Raw genomic sequence first — 21,500 nt, 5'->3', positions numbered from 1 at the left:
ATTTTGAAAATTTTGAGATTATAGACTGTTGCTAGCCTTCCAAGTTAAGAATAGATCTAATGAGAGGAAGCGTTCAGTACTTTTATACGAATCTCAGATAGCTTTAAGATGTAACAAGACACAGTTTTGTTTTCTCACCTCAGTCAACAACCAGGGATGATCTTGGATGAGCTGATCCCAGTCACTATCAGGTGTTACTCTGGCATATTTGAAGCGATTCTGGATGGCTGAAGAGGTGCAGATGTATTTATACAAAAACTCCTTCCCTGTTTGTTCAGAAATTGCTTTGGCAGACATGGTTACCTAAGGCCAATTAGAAAAAGTTACACTATAGTTACTTATAAAATATTTGGCTTTAGAATATTTATTTTAATGTGGTTTTACTGACAGAGATATGATTCAAAACTATTCTATGTTTAAAGTGGTTCTTGCATCTCCAATATAACTGTAGTCAATATTAACTCTATTCTAGAAACCAAGGCATAACAGTTCTGCTGAACTGTACAATTCAAAATATGGAGAAGGCACAATTACAATTAGTGACAGTGAATTTTCCACTCTGTGGAATGCATTCCCTCAAAAGAGGCTTTTAATTATTAACTTTAGGATTTGCTTTCTTTTAATTTTTAAACTTTTTTGTTCTGTAATTTATATTTACAAATGAGATTCCTTGGCAAGGAATGCTAAGAACCAGAAAAAAGATGTTTAGAATCAGCAGAGAGAGAGAGAAAAGAATCAGTTACAAGCTACTCAGTTGAAACACCAAAATAAGGACACTAAAACATAGGAAAGAGCATTCCATTCTTACTTTCAGGTTTCAGGTTTCTCCAATATGATAGCATGTGTTCTACCAAGCATTTATGAAAAGCAGGAGGAAGAAGACATATTGAAGCTAACCCTGATAGAAAAATGCCCGGAAATATCTATTTGTATACATCAGTTCAAATCTTCAGAATCAGGTGAATGGCATCCTCCAAATGGCTTTAAAGTCAGCTAACTATGTACCGTAACTACTATGCCACTCAACTCATGTATATCTACTGTAGTTCATTAACCATAGTGTTAGTGAGAGTTCCATCAAATCAAAATGTATTGCATCAACATTGCAATAATCTGATAAGGAAGGTGCGACGTAAAACACGTAGTTCATGTTTTAATCAGCTAAGAATTGTTTTTGACACAATGAGTTGACTTTGGTAATGGTAAGTGCATGTCTTCGGGGTGCCTACTGATTAGTCTTTTTATAATTGCTCTAGAATCTTCTAAGGCAGACATGTCAAACACAAGGCCCGGGGGCCAGATCCAGCCCGCGAAGTGGTTTCATGCGGCCCGCAAAGCCATCCTGGAAACAGTGAGGGAACGGCCCCCACTGCCTTGGCCCTGGCCCAGAGACCCTCCTTTTGCCAGAGACCCTCAGATCTGTCCCACTCCTGCCCAGGCCCCCATAGGCACCCTTGATGCAAACGATGTAGAGCTGGCCATGCCCACCCAGTAGGCCATACGCACTCTAGCCACGCCCACCCAGTAGGCCACACCCACCCAGGCCACACCCACCCGGCCCCCTGAGGGCAACCGCAATGCTGATGCGGCCCTCAATGAAATTGAGTTTGACACCCCTGTTCTAAGGTATCAATGTCAGACTGATTGGTCTGTAAGGCTCCTTGAATTCTCCTTTCTTTCATCCACTCATTTACCTGTCCTTGTTAAAAATGAAGTCAGGAACTGATTGAGCTCTACAGAATACTCCTCAACATTTTTGTTATTAACTTGGATGAAGAGACGGCTGGAATCTTTTTTCCTCTTTTCACTTTTTAAAAATTGAATGCAAAAAACAAGTAAAAAAATACACAATATTATAAATAAAGAAAAAATTTCTTGCTGCAGTATTTATATATTGAAATAGTCTTCCATGATTATTTTCTGTGTATCTATCAATCTTAAAAGGAAAAGTTCCAATTTGAATTGAATATTAATCTATAAAATTCTCTATATGAATTTGAGCATTGGAATCCAAAGTATGTCAGCTTTTTTACATGTCCAACAAGCATGATAGAATATCCCTTCAGGTAGTTCACTTGTCCATACATTTGGAATATTTTATACATTTTATATAATTTCTCTGATATCATGACTCATAATTTTATAAAAATTTTCTTTGATCATAACATAATGAAAATTTCAAACTTTTCAATATATTTTTCTATTGATCATCTGCATTTTATAACCAAAATTCTTAGCCTACTTTACCATATATTCTTTAATCTGGAATTCCATTTCAAATTTCAACAAAAGTTTATATCTTATAGACACAAAGAAGTGTTTTTGTACAATTTATTGAAAATCTTCATACATTTAATACAAATGGCCCTATATAATACTGACATGAAAAATATATTTGATATCACTTATCAGGTAATAAAAAATATTTTAAACAGGCTTTCACAAAATTATCATGGAGGGTACTATGTTATGTTGACAATCCCTCCCTACTCTACAAAAAGAATGAGTTCATATTGAGGCTCATTAAGTTTTACTGCTGCTTGCAATGGCTAAGTGCTCAAACTCCATGTACAAAAAAAATATACCTGCCAGCTCAGTCTTTACTTAAGGGAGATGGGACAAGCCAAAATGAACGTTCTTATTTGCCTTAAAACAGACTGCAAGAAGACAGTTTGAAAACAAGGATGGACAGTGAACCTAAATTTCTCTTTTGATTTGGCTGGTAACTTTGGCAGTCACCATGAAATATTTGAAAAGGTTATTTTAACTCTATAAGAAGTAGTATTTCATAGATAGAAAAATGTGGGTTAGATAGAAAAATGTGGGTTTGACAGCATCACCACCAAATGGATTCGTAGCTGGCTGACCGGCCATACTCAAAGAGTGTCGTCCTCAATGGAACCACATCTACATGGAGGGAAGTGTGTAGTAGGGTGCCCAAAGGCTCCGTTCTGGGCCCAGTGCTCTTCAACATCTTCATCAACGATTTGAACAAGGGGATAGATGGGGAACTCATCAAATTTGCAGACGACACCAAGCTGGCAGGTAATAGCCAACACTCCAAAAGACAGGCTTAAGATACAGAAGGATCTGGACAGACTTGAACACTGGGCACTATCTAACAAAATGAAATTCAATGGTGAAAAAAGTAAGGTTTTACATTTAGGCAAGAAAAACCAGACGTACAGATATAGTATAGGGGATACCTTGAGAGGGATCTCGGAGTCCTAGTGGACAATCACTTAAATATGAGCCAGCAGTGTGCTGCAGCTGCCAAAAAAGTCAACACAGTGCTAGGCTGCATTAACAGAGGGATAGAATCAAGATCACGTGAAGTACTAATACCACTTTACAATGCCTTGCTAAGGCCACACTTGGAATAGTGCATCCAGTTTTGGTCACTACGATGTAAAAAAGATGTTGAGACTCTAGAAAGAGTACAGAGAAGAGCAACAAAGATGATTAGGGGACTGGAAGCTAAAACAGTTGCTGGAATTGGGTATGTGTAGTTTAACAAAGAGAAGGATGAAGGGGGACATGATAGCAGTGTTCCAATATCTCAGGGGCTGCCACAAAGAAGAGGGAGTCAAGCTATTCTCCAAAGTATCTGAAGGCAGGACAAGAAGCAATGGATGGAAACTAATCAAGGAGAGAAGCAACCTAGAACTAAGGAGAAATTTTCTGACAGTTAGAACAATTAACCAGTGGAACAACCTGCCTCCAGAAGCGGTAAATGCTCCAACACTGGAAGTTTTTAAGAAGAGACTGGATAGCCATTTTCCGAAATAGTATAGGGTTTCCTGCCTGAGCAAGGGGTTGGACCTGATGACCTCCAAGGTCCCTTCCAACTTTATCATTATTATTTATTATTTATTGATTTATAAAGAATAAGACAAAATTAGTAAAGGAAGTATTTATTCTTTTTAATGGTTTCCCCCCTTCAAACTAGTAATTTTAATTTAATACTAAAAAAACTGTTAACATTTCAAAACAAACATTATTTTTTCCAGAAAATTTATTATAAATTTTAAATTTCGCAGAACCTGCTTTTTAGTAAGTATAAACTTTACAATAAAATTCAACTGAAGATGGTACATAATTCTTGGGAAGATATTGTTCCTCCAACACTATAGACATTTCTTTGACAGAAATAAGCATCTCACTAGCAAAAGTGTAGCTTTTCCTACAAAATACAAATATGCTATCGTTACAATCTTTTAAGGATAACAATAGTTTTAATATTTGAGAGTAAAAGAAAAAAACTATTAAAGGAATAATTTTGTTAAGAGAATTTGGGTAGAGTGTGCACATATGTACTTTAAATCTACTGGATGAGATGCTGATTTTTGTCAGCAGAGAAACTTATATATAAACTTAATCTCTCTAGAAAGCACTGGTAATAACTTTTTAAAAATAACTTTTGATATTTAGGTATGGGTCAGGAGTGGTACTAAAGATGCTTTTTCACGAGGCAACTGGATTTTCTTGTTTTTCTCATCCAAGAAGCTTCTTCAGCTCTAACATTCTTGGATGAGAAGCGAAATGTCTTCAAAGAAAAACAAGAAAGCCCAGTTGCCTTGTGAAAAAGCATCTTTGGGACAACTATGACCTGCATGCCTGAGAATCTCCATAGACCGTCAAGAATTGTAGTCTTAAATGACTCAGAATTCCATCTAATAGCAGATGATTCATCATGTTCCTATGTAACAGTAAGCCTATAATATTATTAATGTGCTTGTTGCTATATATTATATTCAATTATATAGGAAACTGTAGAACAGACATGTCAAACACAAGGCCCGGGGGCCAGATACGGCCCACGAAGTGGTTTCATGCGGCCCACGAAGCCATCCTGGAAACAGTGAGGGAACGGCCCCCGCTGCCTTGGTCCTGGCCCAGAGACCCTCCTTCTGCCAGAGACCCTCAGATCTGTCCCACTCCTGCCCAGGCCCCCATAGGCACCCTTGATGCAAACGATGTACAGCTGGCCACGCCCACCCAGTAGGCCATACGCACTTTAGCCTCGCCTACCCAGTAGGCCACGCCCACCCAGGCCATACCCACCCGGCCCCCTGAGGGCAACCGCAATGCTGATGTGGCCCTCAATGAAATTGAGTTTGATACCCCTGCTGTAGAATAAGGAACTGAAAGATCCAGTACAAGACTGTCAATGGAAAACTATTTTGGCAAGTTTCTAGAGTAGAAATTGAGCTGATTATTTTACATGAATTGAACTCTTATCAACTTCTTGGAATTTGTAGATTCACTTCATTACTTCCCTCAACACCCAAAGCAGTAAGAGGAAGTAAAGAAGAAGAGGACCTCACTACTACAGTATGGAAATGAATGAAGAAGATAAACAGGCCCCGAATGCTTTTATGAAAACAAAAAGCAAAATAAAAAACCCACAGATGGAAGACAAGACAAGACCATTTTTCCCCATCAATCCTACAAATAGTTTTAAGTGCTCTTTTCTTTTTTAATATTTGAAAGAGTGCTTTCTTTCCCCCCTTACCATTTTGCCTATAATGTACTTTTTAAAAAAAATGAAGAAAAACACTGTAGGCTAAAACAGCAAGGGGAAATTAGGAAGAAAACCAAACATCCTGACCAAAGAAGCAAGTGTTTCGGTTCTTCCCCCTTGTCATCAGTGTGTTTCCTTTCTTGGCTGATGCGCTTAAGATTCCAGGCACAGCCAGGTAACCAATTAACATAAAACTGAGCCGGAAGGAAGGAGATATGCTAACTATATAAAGCTGAGTTCTGTAATAATGACTATGAAATTCTTGATTATATTTAAAAAATCTGATACTCAGCCAAGGAAATATTAACTCACGTTTTCATTTCTTATATTGGTTACGGATAAAGATATTCAGAACGCTCTTTCTACAATCATCTGAAATCCATGACACAAAAGGATTTTTTTACTGCACTGACTAAGCATTTATTCCTAGATACACTTCTTGGTACACAAATAGGAACAAATATATGTCACCATTACTATATAGGCCTGGGTCTGATTGTTCTTTTAAATCTTCTCATCTTTGGGAATATCTGTGTTGGCTCATACTATTATCCTACCGTGATGAGAGCTATAGAAAACAATGTTCGCTTGCCACATTCTGCTCTGATTTGTAAAGTCCTAAAGTTTGTTGTTGTTAGCTGCGAAGTCGTGTCCGACCCATCGTGACCCTATGGACAACGTTCCTCCAGGCCTTCCTGTCCTCTACCATCTTCTGGAGTCCATTTAAGCTCACGCCTACTGCTTCAGTGACTCCATCCAGCCACCTCATTCTCTGTCATCCCCTTCTTCTATTGCCCTCAATCTTTCCCAGCATTAGGCCTTTCTCCAGTGAGTCCTTCCTTCTCATTAGGTGGCCAAAGTATTTGAGTTTCAACTTCAGTATCTGGCCTTCTAAAGAGCAATCAGGGTTGATCTCCTCTAGGACTGACCAGTTTGATCGCCTTGCAGTCCAAGGGACTCGCAGGAATCTTCTCCAGCACCACAGTTCAAAGGCCTCAATTTTTTGGCGCTCAGCCTTTTTTATGGTCCAACTTTCACTGCCATACTGGGAAGACCATAGCCTTGACTATACGCACTTTTGTTGAGAGGGTGATATCTCTGCTTTTTAGTGTGCTGTCTAGATTTGCCATGGCTTTCCTCCCAAGGAGCAAGCGTCTTTTAATTTCTTGGCTACAGTCCCCATCTGCAGTGATCTTGGAGCCCAGGAAAATAAAATCTGTCACTACCTCCATTTCTTCCCCATCTATTTGTCAGGAATTGAGAGGGCCGGATGCCATGATCTTGGTTTTCTTAATGTTTAGTTTCAACCCAGGTTTTGCACTCTCCTTCTTCACCCGCAACAAGAGGCTCTTTAGTTCCTCTTCATTTTCTGCCATTAGAGTGGTGTCATCGGCATATCTTAGGTTGTTGATATTTCTTCCGGCAATCTTAATCCCAACTTTTGATTCATCTAGCCCTGCCTTTCTCATGATGTGCTCTGCATATAAGTTAAATAGGCAGGGCGACAGTATACAGCCTTGCCGGACTCCTTTCCCAATTTTGAACCAATCAGTGGTTCCGTGTCCAGTTCTCACTGTTGCTTCTTGGCCCACATATAGGTTTCTCAAGAGACAAAAGTTTAATGTAATATTATTTATCAGATTGTTAGGAATCCAGCATGCTTTCTACTGCTATGCAGATTATATAAGCATGCTAATCTCTGTATTGCTCTGACTTTGGAACAAATTTTGAAACTCCTTAGCAGCTTAGCTCATTCTGTACCATTTGGTGCTTCACAGCAAACAGATGCTATCAGCAATCTCATTGTATACAATCTATTTTATGAGAGTTATAAATTAAACTTGTTTCCAGCAAATATTCCTGTCCGTGGAAGAATTGAGGCTATGGTTCCCATCCCCCTCATTTTGAAGATATACATATGCAATTCCTGATTATCCATGCTTTGGGAAGCCTGTTTTCCACATCATTATCTTCCATACATAAAGATCTTGACTAGGCAGAAGTACTGGAAAAGTAAGCGATCTTGCAAAATAAATGTACAGAAATGTCTTCTTCTTCTTCTTCTTCTTCTTCTTCTTCTTCTTCTTCTTCTTCTTCTTCTTCTTCTTCTTTTCTCTCTCTCTCTCTCTCTCTCTCTCTCTCTCTATCTATCTCTCTCTCTCTCTCTCTCTCTCTCTGTGTGTGTGTGTGGGTTAGGCTGATTCAGCCCAAGGTCTCAGTCCCTCTGAACTTCTGATGAACAATAAAGAGACAGATATTTCTTATATATGAATGTCATGTAATCTAATTTTAAAAGAGCAGACATAGTTCAGCATTACAGTTTTTAGAATCAAAATAAAATAGGGCTGATTTACAAGGCAACAGGCTCATATTCCTGGTATTAATTCCAAGTATTACTTCCCACATCATTTTTTTTCCAGAGATGATTTAAATTAGGTTACAAATATGACATTAACAATATATTAAAATAGAAATATTTCATCTCTAAAGGTTCTTGTGGAGTGGAATTCCAACTTTATATATAGTAGAGTCACTGAAAAATGACTAGAGTACAGCCATTAGCAAATATTAAGTATAGTAGTATATCTCTGTTTCAGATATAAGAGATTTGGTGTTTAAACCCATCAATTGCATTCTGTGATTATCTTTTTTAAAAACCCTTTCTAGTTGAATACACCTCCCCTACTCCCACACACATACACCACACAGTCTCTTCTTTGCATTTAAAAAGCTGTGAGATACCACAGCAGGAGGACAAGTAGGACACAATTACAGGTAAAGCAATCAAGACTACTGATTGAAGAGCATCTATTAATAGCCAAGGTTGCAAAATACAAGAGAGAGAATTTGAAGAAGCTGAAGTGGTCCTTATCACATTCTCTCCCTCCTTCCCTCCCTTAAGCCTATCTATCTGTCCTACCTATCTGTCCTCAGAGAACAGTGTTCTGAAGTTGTTGAAGATTCCTGTAATCCCAAGGCACTCAGTGCAAGAAGTTAACTGCTTCACCTTACATGGTTTAATCTTTTACCTTGGTATCCTTCCTAGCAATGCCATCTAGGATGAACTTTCAAGTTATTTATGTCATACTTCTATCCAACCTTTCTTCCAAGAACTCAAGATAGTTAGAGAGCTTATGATTTGCCCAAAGTTGTCACACGAGTCCATGGCTGGGCAAAGACCTGAATTTGTGGGTATCTGATCCTAATCATATAACTACTTTATCATACTGGTAAACCAGAGTTCTAATTTATTCTCTCTCTCTCTCTCTCTCTCTCTCTCTCTCTCTCTCTCTCTCTCTCTCTCTCTCTCTCTCTCGAAGTAAGAATTGAGCAATCCTGAATGCAGACTATAAAATCATTTTTCTGTTCTGAGGAAGAGGTTACCATATGTGTTTCTTCTCTAGTTAGAAAATTATGATCAGAAGAGTAACTTGTGCAGAGCTACAACAGAAAAGCTTCCTAAGAGACCAATTCGTAGTCTTTCATATTCCAACAATGAATCTTTTTGACTCAGTTGTGAAACATACTTTATCTCTCAGGATCTGGGAAGTGATAAATGAGAAGGCCACATCCCTTCAAACAGATTTCTTTGTCATACCAACATGTCAAGGCTAATAAAATGACACCATTTGCATGCAAACAATGAATACACACAAAGAGAATACCTGAGTTCCATCCTTTTTCTAAAATGCTTCCACAGCGCCTATATTACCTCATTCTAAAGCCACATTGCATGCTATTAGCACAAAGTGCAGGGGACCAGATCAAAAGTAGCATCCTACTGAAGGGCTGTAAGTTTTCACACTACTTGCAGTCCAATCTGCTTGCAATTCAGGCACTTGAACTTCTCTACATCCAAGTATAGGTATAACAGCACACTGGTATTCTGCAGATGCTTTAGGCTTAAACTCTGATCAGTCCCAGAGTCCCAGTAAAGGCCTATCAGAATTGTAATTCAAAAATTACAAGCACCACTTTGGTCCAGTGGTTAAAGAACCAGACTAGAAAGCAGGAGACCATGAGTTTTAGTCCCACCTTAGCCATGAAATTTAGCAGGGTGACCTTGGGTCAGTAACACTCTCTCAGCCCGATCTACCTCATAGGGTTGTTGTTGCAGGGAAAAAGAAAGAGAAAGGTAAGTTGGATTTGTTAACTGCCTTGAGTTATTTGTAAAAATAATAAAGGTAGGATACAAATAAGTAAATAAAATTAAGATGAAATAAATAAAATAAATAAAATATCTAGTTGGAATCAGTTTGCCAAATATTGTCTTCTACAATAATGATGATGATAAAAAGGTAGAAAACTAATCTGAAGAGTCAAAAAATCATTTGCCTTATCAAAGATACAACACATATTCCTATAGCTGAGCAAATAGCAGATGGATTTTAGAAGGTCTTGGAAGCAAATAATTATGGCTTTTAGCGGACATTTTAGTAATGAATACTGCACAGAGCTTAAAAAATCTAACTAAACATCAGTTGACAAACAATTTTCTGTACCTGTTTCCTGCTGCCCAGATTTTTGCTGCCCAGACCTGGTAGTTCTAACCCAACAGGTCTGCATTTATATTTTGTGCTAAAAACTCATTATATCCTTACAAAAATACCTCAAAAGTCCATTTAGTATTTGCCTCTGGGTATTTGGTAAAAGCTATCTGATAATAGAAGTGATGTGGCTATATTTCTGTGTTTTAAAAAAAAGGAAACTGAAGATGTCTATATCGATTAATCACTATGTGCATGAAGATTATGGGTGCTTGGAATTATAATCACCAGAAAATACAACATTAATCAATCCATTAATTAAACAACAATCCTATAGCTGCCTACTCAGAGCAAGTTCTAATCAGCAGTATAAGATTATAGACTTTATTCTTCATAGGGTATTCATAAGGTATTCATACATAGGTAAAGGTTCCCCCGCACATGCGTGCTAGTCGTTTCCGACTCTAGGGGCCGGTGCTCATCTCCATTTCAAAGCCGAAGAGCCAGCGCTTGTCCGAAGACGTCTCCATGGTCATGTGGCCGGCATGACTAGATGCCAAAGGCGCACGGAACGCTGTTACCTTCCCACCGTAGTGGTCCCTATTTTTCTACTTGCATTTTTACGTGCTTTCGAACTGCTAGGTTGGCAGAAGCTGGGACGAGTAACAGGCGCATCGACCCGCCAAACTGCCGACCTTCCGATCGACAAGCTCAGCGTCCTAACCCACTGAGCCACCGGGTCCCTTATTCATACATAAGCAGAATCTTAATTACATCTTAATTACCCATTTTTATTGATGGTTTGAATGTAATTGCTGGGTACATAAACAAAATATAACGTCTGAGCTCAAACCTTGTGTTAAGGAAAACCAAACCAAAATATAGGTAGGAGAGAGAAAAAGATATTTGGAATACACACAAGTCACAGTTGTTTTAATGGCTTGACAATCTATAAATTAACAACTTCAAAGGAAAACAATTGAACAGACCTTCCCCCAGCTATGTCACCAGATGACCAAGGGGGATAGATTTATAAGTTAAAGTAATGCACTGTATATGTTCTGAATCCAAAAAAATCCCTCTATCCCAACAATAACAAGATCTAGAACAAGAACTGCTGAAACCGAGTTCCACTTCAGTGCTTATAGACAACCCTGGAACCAATATATTACTTAATAAACAGCAACTCGACAAACACAAGTGAAAAACAAATAGCAAAATGCAGTACATAGGAAAGATAAATAGCAAAACGCAGCTTCCCCAAAGCATGTTGAAACTCAATGACGTTCAAATTCATTTCATGCAATTATTTTCTCAGTGATGTTGGCAAAGATCTATAAAGCCAGCCAAGATGAAAGCATTATTACTAATCTTAAGAGCAAGCCAATATCATTTTAATACCTTCCCTCTCCCCCCCACCCAATTCTTTGTCCTTGATTCCTGGTGAGAGAAGTATAAAGCCATAGCTATGTCGTTTTATTGACAAGCAATGGCTTTTTTCTGGGAAGATTTTTTTTTCCTGAAAGACTCCCATCGCAAGTACAACCAGTTCTGACTCTGCTTAGCTTTTCGTGACCAGTCTCTACTTCTAGTTATACAGCCTAGTAGTTACTTGAAAGCAACTTGCAATTAGAGGAACCTGTTTTATATATCTGCGTATGTTAAAATCAATAAAATTAATGAACTCCGAGATATAAAATAGCCTTTTTACTACTGAGCTTTCGTCAACTGGCTGTTGACATCATCAGAGTAAGGGCTGAGAATTAGGAGATCTTACAAATACACTTGTGTGACTGTTTTAACGGTCAAGATATAGGATGTACATAGGGCATGCTCACAACCCGCTCACTCGCATTTAGTCCCAATAGTTAGGACGCTGAGCTTGTTGATCAGAAGGTCGGCAGTTTGGCAGGTCGAATCCCGAGTGCCACGTGACAGAGTGAGCGCCTGTTACTCGTCCCAGCTTCTGCCAACCTAGCAGTTCGAAAGCACGTAAAAATGCAAGTAGAAAAATAGGGACCACTACGGTGGGAAGGTAACAGCGTTCCGTGCGCCTTTGGTGTCTAGTCATGCCGGCCACATGACCACGGAGACATCCTCGGACAAGCGCTGGCTCTTCGGCTTTGAAACGGAGATGAGCACCGGCCCCTAAAGTTGGAAACGACTAGCACGCATGTGCGGGGGAACCTTTACCTTTACCTTTATGTTCATAAATCCAGAAAATAAAGAAGGATTCATAGCATATGTGGGAATAGATACACAAAAATGCCTCCTTCTGCTTTTTCAAGAATCAACGCCATTTTCTGCTGTTTGACTTTCTATCTCCTTGGAATTTCTCTCAGAAAGATTCCATTACAGTATTTCTCCCCCCCCCCCCATTTGTTTCTTCTTTGAGTGCAATCAGGTTAGTCATCAAACAAAAAAGATGGGATTTTCCAGCTAATGGAATGGTAGGAATGGACTACACATGAAACCCTATGGACAATTTTCATTAGTACTGAAAGAGTACGTATTTGTGTCAGGAGCAGAGAAGATTCATTTCAGGATGGCACAGGAAACCTGGTTTTAAGGTCTTCTATGCCAAGGGATCACATTTTTTTCAAGTTGTTACTGTCAACCTGTACTATGAATGTGTCAGAAATGTGTCAAAGGAAAAGCAAAGAAGCATGACAAGAGAAAGATCTGAGTACTTCTGAGTCAAAAAAGAATTGACAAGCAACCTGTCCTGCATAAAGAAGTCTTAAATGATATACTGATTCCTGTATTCAATCATCTTCTATTCATACACTGCTAAGAATATAGATTCTATAAAATAAAAATCAAGACAGGCAACAAAAATAGGCAGTTTGAGCTCCAGGCAGTCAGCAACCATAGCTATAGATTTCTCCAAACGGAGAAAAAAATTGGAACGGAGCAAAGCTGCCACAAAGAAGAGGGAGTCAAGCTATTCTCCAAAGCACCCGAAGGCAGGACAAGAAGCAACGGATGGAAACTAATCAAAGAGAGAAGCAACCTAGAACTAAGGAGAAACTTCCTGACAGTTACAACAATTATCCAGTGGAACAGCCTGCCTCCAGAAGCCGTGAATGCTCCAACACTGGAAGTTTTTAAGAAGAGACTGGACAGCCATTTGTCCAAAATGATATAGGGTTTCCTGAGCAGGGGGTTGGACTAGATGACCTCCAAGGTCCCTTCCATCATCATCATCATATTATTATTATTAAAAATTGTGGAGATAAGGCTTGATCACACATCATCATCATAATCATCATCATAAAAACTTTTAAAAATGAGGAGTGGTGAGACGGATAAGCATCTCTTAATGAGTTGTCCTTCTTGCAATTAGAGAAGAAGCATGAGATACAAAAAAATTTAATGAGAATAATTTGAAATATATTAGGGATGGAGAAATGTTACACAAAAAACCCTTGAAATAATAAATTTTGCACAAAATGGTGAAATCTGAGCCTGCCCCTTATATGTCCTTAGAAACTTACTGCAGCCTCTAGAAAATTATTGCAGCAATGAAATTATGTTTAGTTTAGTTTATTAGTTTATGTTCCCAGAAAGAGGGGGGGGGATATGATTGGGAACTCATGGGTCCAACTGCAGTTCCCCAGCACCTCAAACCATGTTTCCAATTCAATCAAAATATCTCCAAGTTTCTAAAACTGGATCAAGATGTGTCTCTGAAATTCAGCTATTTTGCTGTTCAGTGTTGGTGATGGTTGACAAAGTTGTTGTTCAGTCAGTTTGTCTGTTTCTGTGTGTAGTGAAGAGGGCTAAGAATGGTTTGTCTCAAAGAGATAACCCCCTTCCATTTCCACCCTTAAACCCACATTTAAAAGCCCAAAAAGATTCAACTCCTTGCCTTCCTGGGATGTCACCATCTTTGTGGTAACCTCATTGGTGGTTCTCCTGTTTAGCAAGCTGCAGCTCCCAAATCTTGCATAATTGTCTAGGCCTGTTAAAATTGCCAGGTAATTAGGCAATACTCTCCCTCAATTTTGTGATTATCTTGAACTGCCTTTTTGTGAAACTGGGGATTAAGGGCAGAGTAGAAACTTTGTAAATCTCTGCTGTACATTATCATAGGTATTAGCACACTGGTTCTTTGCTGCGTGGAAATCCACTTACTAGGCTTCACTATCTAAATACCTTTAACTTTCTAATATGGGGTCACAGCATTGAAGGTTGCATATTCCTTTAGACAGCAATTTTATGCAAATCTGACCTATGCATCTACTTTTATAGTTTGAGAAAGGAACCTGTCACTGCCTTCTGCTGCTATTCACGTACAATATCTTCGGCAGCTTCCGCTTAGCGTTCATCAGAAAGATTTCAAACAATGCATAGTATACTCAGGAAATGCCAGCTGAACTGTTAATATTAAAAGCCTGCCACAAATAGGAAGGACATCATATCTTTGTTCAACTGATCTTAGCTAGAAAAGCTGTCATTTACCACAGGACCTTCAAAACCACAAAGGTTCAACTGCTGTCCAAACTGCTTTGTGCAAATAAAGAGGCCAGCACAGTGAAAGCAAGCCTACACGTCAGCAGCTGGGTGTCTTCCGTCACATTTGCCCCTCTGTAAATACTTCAAGTAACAATCTGGCTTGCAAAAAGGGTGGCGTATTAATAATTGTCTAATACAAATGCTGAATCAACCTTTTCCTAAAGGTTTTATTACAGAAACTCACTTTTTGTTTCCTAATGAACAAGATAAGCTTTCTCCAATGCAGATACGGACATGCCAAGCTTCTTAAGCTGCTTGGAACTAATTTTAAAAGATCTAAGTGAAGCTATTCTACTTCAATAGCTAGATGCATCCATGCTGCAGAGATGTAAATTTATCCATTAAAAATGAATAGACAGCAAAATCCAAAATCGCTCAAGAAGCATTAACTTAAGCATAGTTATTCGTTTATGAAGATTCCTCAATTCAAATTTGCCAATTCAGATGACCTATTGCTGTTAACAGTAAACAATATGGAAGCTGCAAACAGCAGAAGCTGCATTTTGCAGGGATACAGCATAAGAAGCCTAGAAACACCTCCCTTAGCGCTCACCAGGCTCTCTGTCCCCATGACCTTTTAAAAAAGATTACCTTAAAAAAAAGGAAAAAAGAACCTTACATGTTATGAAACGGAACCAGCCTCTCTCATCCTACCAATTTGCAGAAATGCCTATGAACCCCACAAAACAGCACTGGGAGCATATTTTGGGGAGAGGGTTAGCATTCCTTCTGATGAGTGGTTTTTGATACCCCACCACCACTCATGGAAACATTTAGTGAACAATTGTCTTCTATTTCAACTACGTTAAGAGTGTGTGGTCTCTACATTCCAGATGTACTTCTCTAAGGACAGGATAGCACAGGGGTGTCAAACTCAATTTCATTGAGGGCCACATCAGCATTGTGGTTGCCCTCGGGGGGCCGGGTGGGTATGGCCAGGGTGGGCGTGGCCTACTGGGTGGGCATGGCTAGTGTGTGTATGGCCTACTGGGTGGGCGTGGCCAGCTCTACATCGTTCGCATCAAGGGTGCCTATGGGGGCCTGGGCAGGAGTGGGACAGATCTGGGGGTCTCTGGCAGAAGGAGGGTCTCTGGGCCAGGGCCAAGGCAGAGGAGGCCGTTCCCTCACTGTTTACAGGATGGCTTCGGGGGCCACATGAAACCACTTCGCGGGCCGGATCTGGCCCCTGGGCCTTGTGTTTGACATGTCTGGGATAGCATGACCCAATAAAGTAAATGGATTAAAGATCTCCTAAGGGCAGTTTTAACAAAAGTGCTGAATCAACCTATATGAACACAGGTTTCTATACTGATGTCCTTAGTTCTGGAAATAATATCCCACTGTACTCTCTAGTTTTCTTTTCTTGGTTAATTATTTATATTTCTTTACCAATTAAATAAATTATATATTTTTAAAAAGAACTGACTTCAGGGAAAGTGGTAATAAAGTCAAGTCTTTGTTTTTTTTAGGCAACAGATGACAAGAACAAAAATATTTAGGCAACCAATCTAATGAAGTACTGAGTGACTAATGTGAGTGGTGATATGACCTGCCCACAAAGGGGCCTTTTCATCATCAGAGCTAAAATACCATGATCCCAAATTTGGAAAGAATGTAGTATTTGTCAAGATCATTTAGCACAGGAAAATGCATTGTTCGGGGGGGGGGGGGAATGCTTGACAAAGAGGTAAAGATAAAATTACAAAGGCTAATCTGCTCAAGGTTAAAGAAAGTTAAGAGTTGCATTGTTGTCATCAAAATGGGGATTGAATTGGAACTCACAAATAAATAATTGATGCCATATTTCCAAGAATGTTGGCAATAACTGGATTCAGACAAGACAGAAAATTAGAGATGATGAAGCTTTATGGAGGCAAACTGGAGATCAAAAAGCTCCAGAAAATGAACATTTAAAATATTTTTCAACTTTAGAGATACTAATATTAAATAAATATAAATTCATCCCTAATACATTTATATTTCATTTTACATATAAAATGACTGAGAACACCTTACAAACCATAAAAAAATAATTAAATAATTGAAAAATTGAGGAAATAATTTTTTTAAAAGCCAGTTATAAAACAACTGCTGTTATCAAATAAATTCTGAATTCAGTTAAAAATGAATACTATACATGAATACCATCTTAACAACATGAATACCATCATAAGGTAGATAATGTATGCGGAGAGCAAGGCCATAGCTGGGCTACATTACTGCTTTTCAATATAGTTGTAGTAAATGCCAGCAATCAGAATAATGAAAAGGAAGATTCCAGAAATTATCCAAACAAACTTCTTCTGTTTTATTAAGAAATTTAAACAACGTTGGGTTGGGTTTAAGGGACGCGGTGGCTCAGTGGGTTAGGACGCTGAGCTTGTCGATCGGAAGGTCGGCAGTTTGGCGGGTCGAATCCCGAGTGCCGCGTAGCAGAGTGAGCGCCTGTTACTCGTCCCAGCTTCTGCCAACCTAGCAGTTCGAAAGCACGTAAAAATGCAAGTAGAAAAATAGGGACCACTGCGGTGGGAAGGTAACAGCATTCCGTGCGCCTTTGGCGTCTAGTCATGCCGGCCACATGACCACGGAGACGTCCTCGGACAAGCGCTGGCTCTTCGGCTTTGAAACGGAGATGAGCACCGGCCCCTAGAGTCGGAAACGACTAGCACGCATGTGCGGGGGAACCTTTACCTTTACCTTTACCTGGGTTGGGTTTATCATTTCTCTGATTTAATAATGTAAGATATAGATTCGGTCTGCTTTTGAATAGAGAATGAAAAGTACCCAACCAACCAGAATTTGAATAAAATGAGATTGCACTCTGTATGATTATTTGAAAATATAAATTATTAATTGTAAACAGTTATTTGTACTATTAGAGTTATTATATTTACATCTGCTTCTATGCTGCTACCAGTGCAGAAAAAGGTGGCAGAACTCACACATTGCATACAACCCGCCTTGCCTACCCTACAAGGTTCCATCCAAAAAAAGGTGCCGGAACTCCGTTCTGAGTGTTCTATGAGAAAAAAAGCCCTGGCTGCTACACTCCAATTAGTTGAACAAAGCAGGGATCAGGAGCTTAAATTATTATCTATGAGTGCATTACTTAATATCATATTACAAGTGTATGTTAGGGTTTCCTAATGCTTTTAAACAAAGTGGAAAAGGCAGGAACACCTTTAAGGTTTTCATCAAAATAGTTCCTACAGTTTTTTTTCCAATGGAAGGACTAAATACAACAGAGCAACACAGAAAACTGACAAGTATCAGTAGAAAACAAAGCCAAAAATATTAGACCCTGAATAAAGTGGCACAGTGATGAGACTAAGTGGCATACAACACGCTGATGTGTGACTTAAAAAACTAATGGTTATTTCAGCTGCTTCAAAATTGCTTTGACGTGTGGATAAACAACACAAAAGATCAATTATTTTCTTCTTTTGCCATTCCCAAAAGCTTTCTTATACACAAAAATCCATTAGATTTTTATTTTAAGGCAGCCATCCCTAAAATTATAGCCCTTCAAAATCCATTAGGCTATAATTCCTAGGTTTCCTAATTAGACCTGTTAACTGCTCAAGTCTGTCTTAAAAGGGTGTGGGTAAATTAGGCACATAGAAAAGAATGTCCAGCAGTTAGAGCAAATCTTCCAAACTATCCAAGTGACAGGATAACTACCCAGATTTAGCATCAGAACCTTGTTCTCTCAATTTCCCATATTTATATGTAACATTATGATGTAAAAGTTAATGCTATAAGTTTTATAAACAGATATTTGATACGTTTAAAGAACATCTCAATAATATTTACCTTTCTCCCTAATATTTACCTTTCTCCCTAATATTTACCTTTGTTCCACTATTTATATTTTTAAGACAGAGCATCCAATGGCATTATGTTAATTTGAAACAAAGAGGTAAGAAATTAGCCACAACACCTCTGAAACTGTAATGGTAAGTGACCTTGGGGGGAGGGAAAGAGATGTGCTTTGGGAACAATCATGGGTGTGGGGAGCCCATGGCTGCATAAGAAAAGAAGAAACTCAGAAAGGATTCTCCCTAAGTAATCAGGCTGTAGAAAGAGACAGCAGAAAATATGTACTTTTAGACTTGCAAGATTGTTAATGCAACCTTATAATGAAGTAGAATTAGCTCATGTGGTCTGTTTCTTATTTGGCCTACCTGGAAAAACTGGCAGAAACAATTTTTTTGATTACCTACTGTTGAAAAGCTTACGTGCCAATTCCTCTAATAAGGCAGAGATCTTCTAGAGGGATAAGGAAGCTTCTTGAAGTTTGATAAATAGCAATAACAATAACACTTAGACTTATATACCAGTCCATGGTGCTTTACAGCACACTCTGAGCAGTTTAAGAGTCATCATATTGCCTCCAACAATCTGGGTCCTCATTATACCAACCTAGGGAGGATGGGAGACCAAATCAACCTTGAGCCAGTCAGGACTGAACTCCTGCTGTGGGCAGAGTTACCTGCAATACTGCATTCCAGCCACTGTGCCACTAGTACTAAATGTTAGAATTTTCCAGAGCAAGGAGGCTTTAGAAAATTTGGAAGAAGTGTTGCTGGGAGGAAAAATTAATGAGATTCTCTTGGAAGAAGTCATGATTTGCAAGAATGTTCACTACAATGATCTCCAACTGAGAAAAATATTTTCACTGATATCTTGGAAATCTATAGACTTCAGGGCAATTAATGATTTTGTCCTAAAGGAGGAACATATGACCTAAAGCTTCCTATTCTTACTCCTTCTATCGCATTGCAGATCTTGGTCAACAATGAACAACTGCTAACAATGATGAAATATAGGGATAGAACTAAGTAGATATCTGGGTGATTTTTAGTAGATTTCTAATAGTTGGTCCTACCATTAAGAGAGTGACATTACTCTCTTAAACTGGCAATTTTAAGCATTAAAATAAAAAGCAAATTGTTATGCCTGCCCACCTAACAGCAGTGATATTTTAAAAGGTCATATACCATCCACAGAAACAAATATGGATGGATACAAGAGTGCACACCAGCCTATTGCTTGGTTCTAGTACCGAATAAAAAATCTTAAGCTATTCATTCTCAGAGGCATCCTGTTCATTAACTCTTGCCTGTGTATTATTTTGTCCATGTCTTTCATTGGGGGATTTTAGGGTTCTATAAAGATTTTCAGCTTGGATTTCTATCAGCTCATTCAGAGAATGCAGGACAATCGAATATACTTCTGAGACACAGCAAAAAGTTAACAGAAACAAAATCGCTATGAAAGGGTAGAAGGTGCAATGAAGACAAATCATTGTCTTGTTGCAATTTTTCTATGTAGTATATTTCAGGTACTATGGTAAAACATAGCAGGAGAAACCTCATTCCTTTATTCTTTTCTGTATCATATTAAATGGTCTAAATGGTCTTGCTTCAGCCATGAAAGCCAGCTAGGTGACTTTGGGATAGTCATTCTCTCTCAGTCCAACCCACTTCACTGGGTTGTTGTGGGCATAATAGGAGGAAGATGTGTTGAATATGTTCGCCACCTTGAGTTATATGTAAAAATAATAAATTATAATAATTTGTAAAAATAATAAGAGGTGGGATACAAACATCTACACACCCTGTATTTTTTTTCAACACAGAGGCAAATGCCTGAAAGAAGTCCTCCATAAGGGCTGCCCTCTCAGGCATTTAATCCTAAAAAATAGACATCCATAGAATATGAAGGATAATTAGTCTCCTAAAGAGAAAATGAACTATGTATCATAAATCTGTGAGGACTTTCTGAAGCCTTTTGCAGTTGGGAAGTGTACAGATTTAAAGAAGAGTGTGAAAAAGCAGTTTCTTTTCTCAACCCCAAATTTATATCAACAGATGATTCACAAGTTTCCAAACTGAGGAAAAAGACAAAAATGACTTCTGAAATGGTGGCATATCTTTTTCTCTTCCTATGTACGGCAGGGACAGAAGTTAAAAACTATTCTAGGTCTTTCTTTCTTGCTTTCCCTCTATCTTGTGATTTTATTAATTAGTTATCAAAAGTTGCAAGAGAGAGAGAGAAATCTCCAACGATTTACGTAATATTTTGCTCAATTAATATAAATTGCCATCCCATGGGTTAGTGTGTGTAGGGGATTGCTCTGCAGCCCACTTGTTTCACAGTCCACAGATACACTTGCCAACGTGTATGGTGTACTTTTGACGCTGAATACATGTAATGCAACAGTAACTATTTATCTACATAGCACCATCCGGTACGCAGAACTTTAAACAAAAAGTGAACAGGTACCGCTTCTAATCAACGATTGGTCACTTATAAAAGTGTTGCGTTCGTGTCTAGGAGCGAAAGGAACTGCTCGAGGGACGATAATCAAAAAATGCCTTGTTAAAATGTCCTTATCAGTCCGAAGAGTGCGCTTATTTCCCACACATCCGTGTGAAAGGCGTAGTTAAGGAAAACGCTTAAAATAAAGGAATACAGTATTTTCCAAATCTCTTCCCTCCCCGCTTACCTTAGGGTTAAAATGCCTTGCCCTTCGCCGGCCAGGCCTTTCCTAAACTCTGCAGCCTTTGTCCAAATCTTCCTGCTGCTTCCTTCTCCGTCTTTTTCTCTCGCCGCCGCCGCCGCCTCCTCTGCCTCTTCTCATATGGCTAGATGCACTCCAGCCCTGCCATAGGGCAGCATTTTCTCCACGTGCTGCTTGCCTGAGCAGTGCCTGACTTCGCTCATTGGCTCACCTCCCGTGGGCAGAACACCGTATGCTTGGGGGTGGGGTGGGGTGGGTGGAGCGAGAGAGAGTGTTGCAAAGCTTACTGGGAGTTGCAGTTTATTTTTTAATCTGTGACTTCCTACTTTCATCTCGTGTGAAAGCGGTAGGGGGCCGGAAAACCGGGGACGAGTCGTTTTAGGATTTTTTTTTTAAAAAAATACCTTTTTTATCATTGTAAAGCGTACTTGTTTCACCAATTTTA

General features: G+C 38.9%; 1 protein-coding gene across 2 annotated transcripts in view; it reads right to left on the bottom strand.

Annotated features, from left to right (window-relative positions):
- ACLY (ATP citrate lyase) overlaps positions 1 to 21,279 on the bottom strand; it is a 66,494-nt gene extending 45,215 nt beyond the window's left edge. For both annotated transcript variants that reach the window (XM_081344022.1, XM_081344023.1), the window contains exons 1-2: positions 21,041 to 21,279; positions 139 to 303 (exon numbers count right to left, since the gene is read on the bottom strand). In XM_081344022.1, coding sequence (XP_081200148.1) covers positions 139 to 297 — 159 coding nt within the window. In that variant the 5' untranslated portion in view covers positions 298 to 303; positions 21,041 to 21,279. The remainder of the gene's footprint in view (positions 1 to 138; positions 304 to 21,040) is intronic.
- Between the last annotated feature and the right edge of the window lie 221 nt (positions 21,280 to 21,500).

Source organism: Vipera berus (assembly GCF_964194415.1).
Source record: "Vipera berus genome assembly, chromosome: Z".
NCBI classification, from domain to species: domain Eukaryota; kingdom Metazoa; phylum Chordata; class Lepidosauria; order Squamata; family Viperidae; genus Vipera; species Vipera berus.
This window is presented reverse-complemented; position numbering and strand designations above follow the sequence as displayed.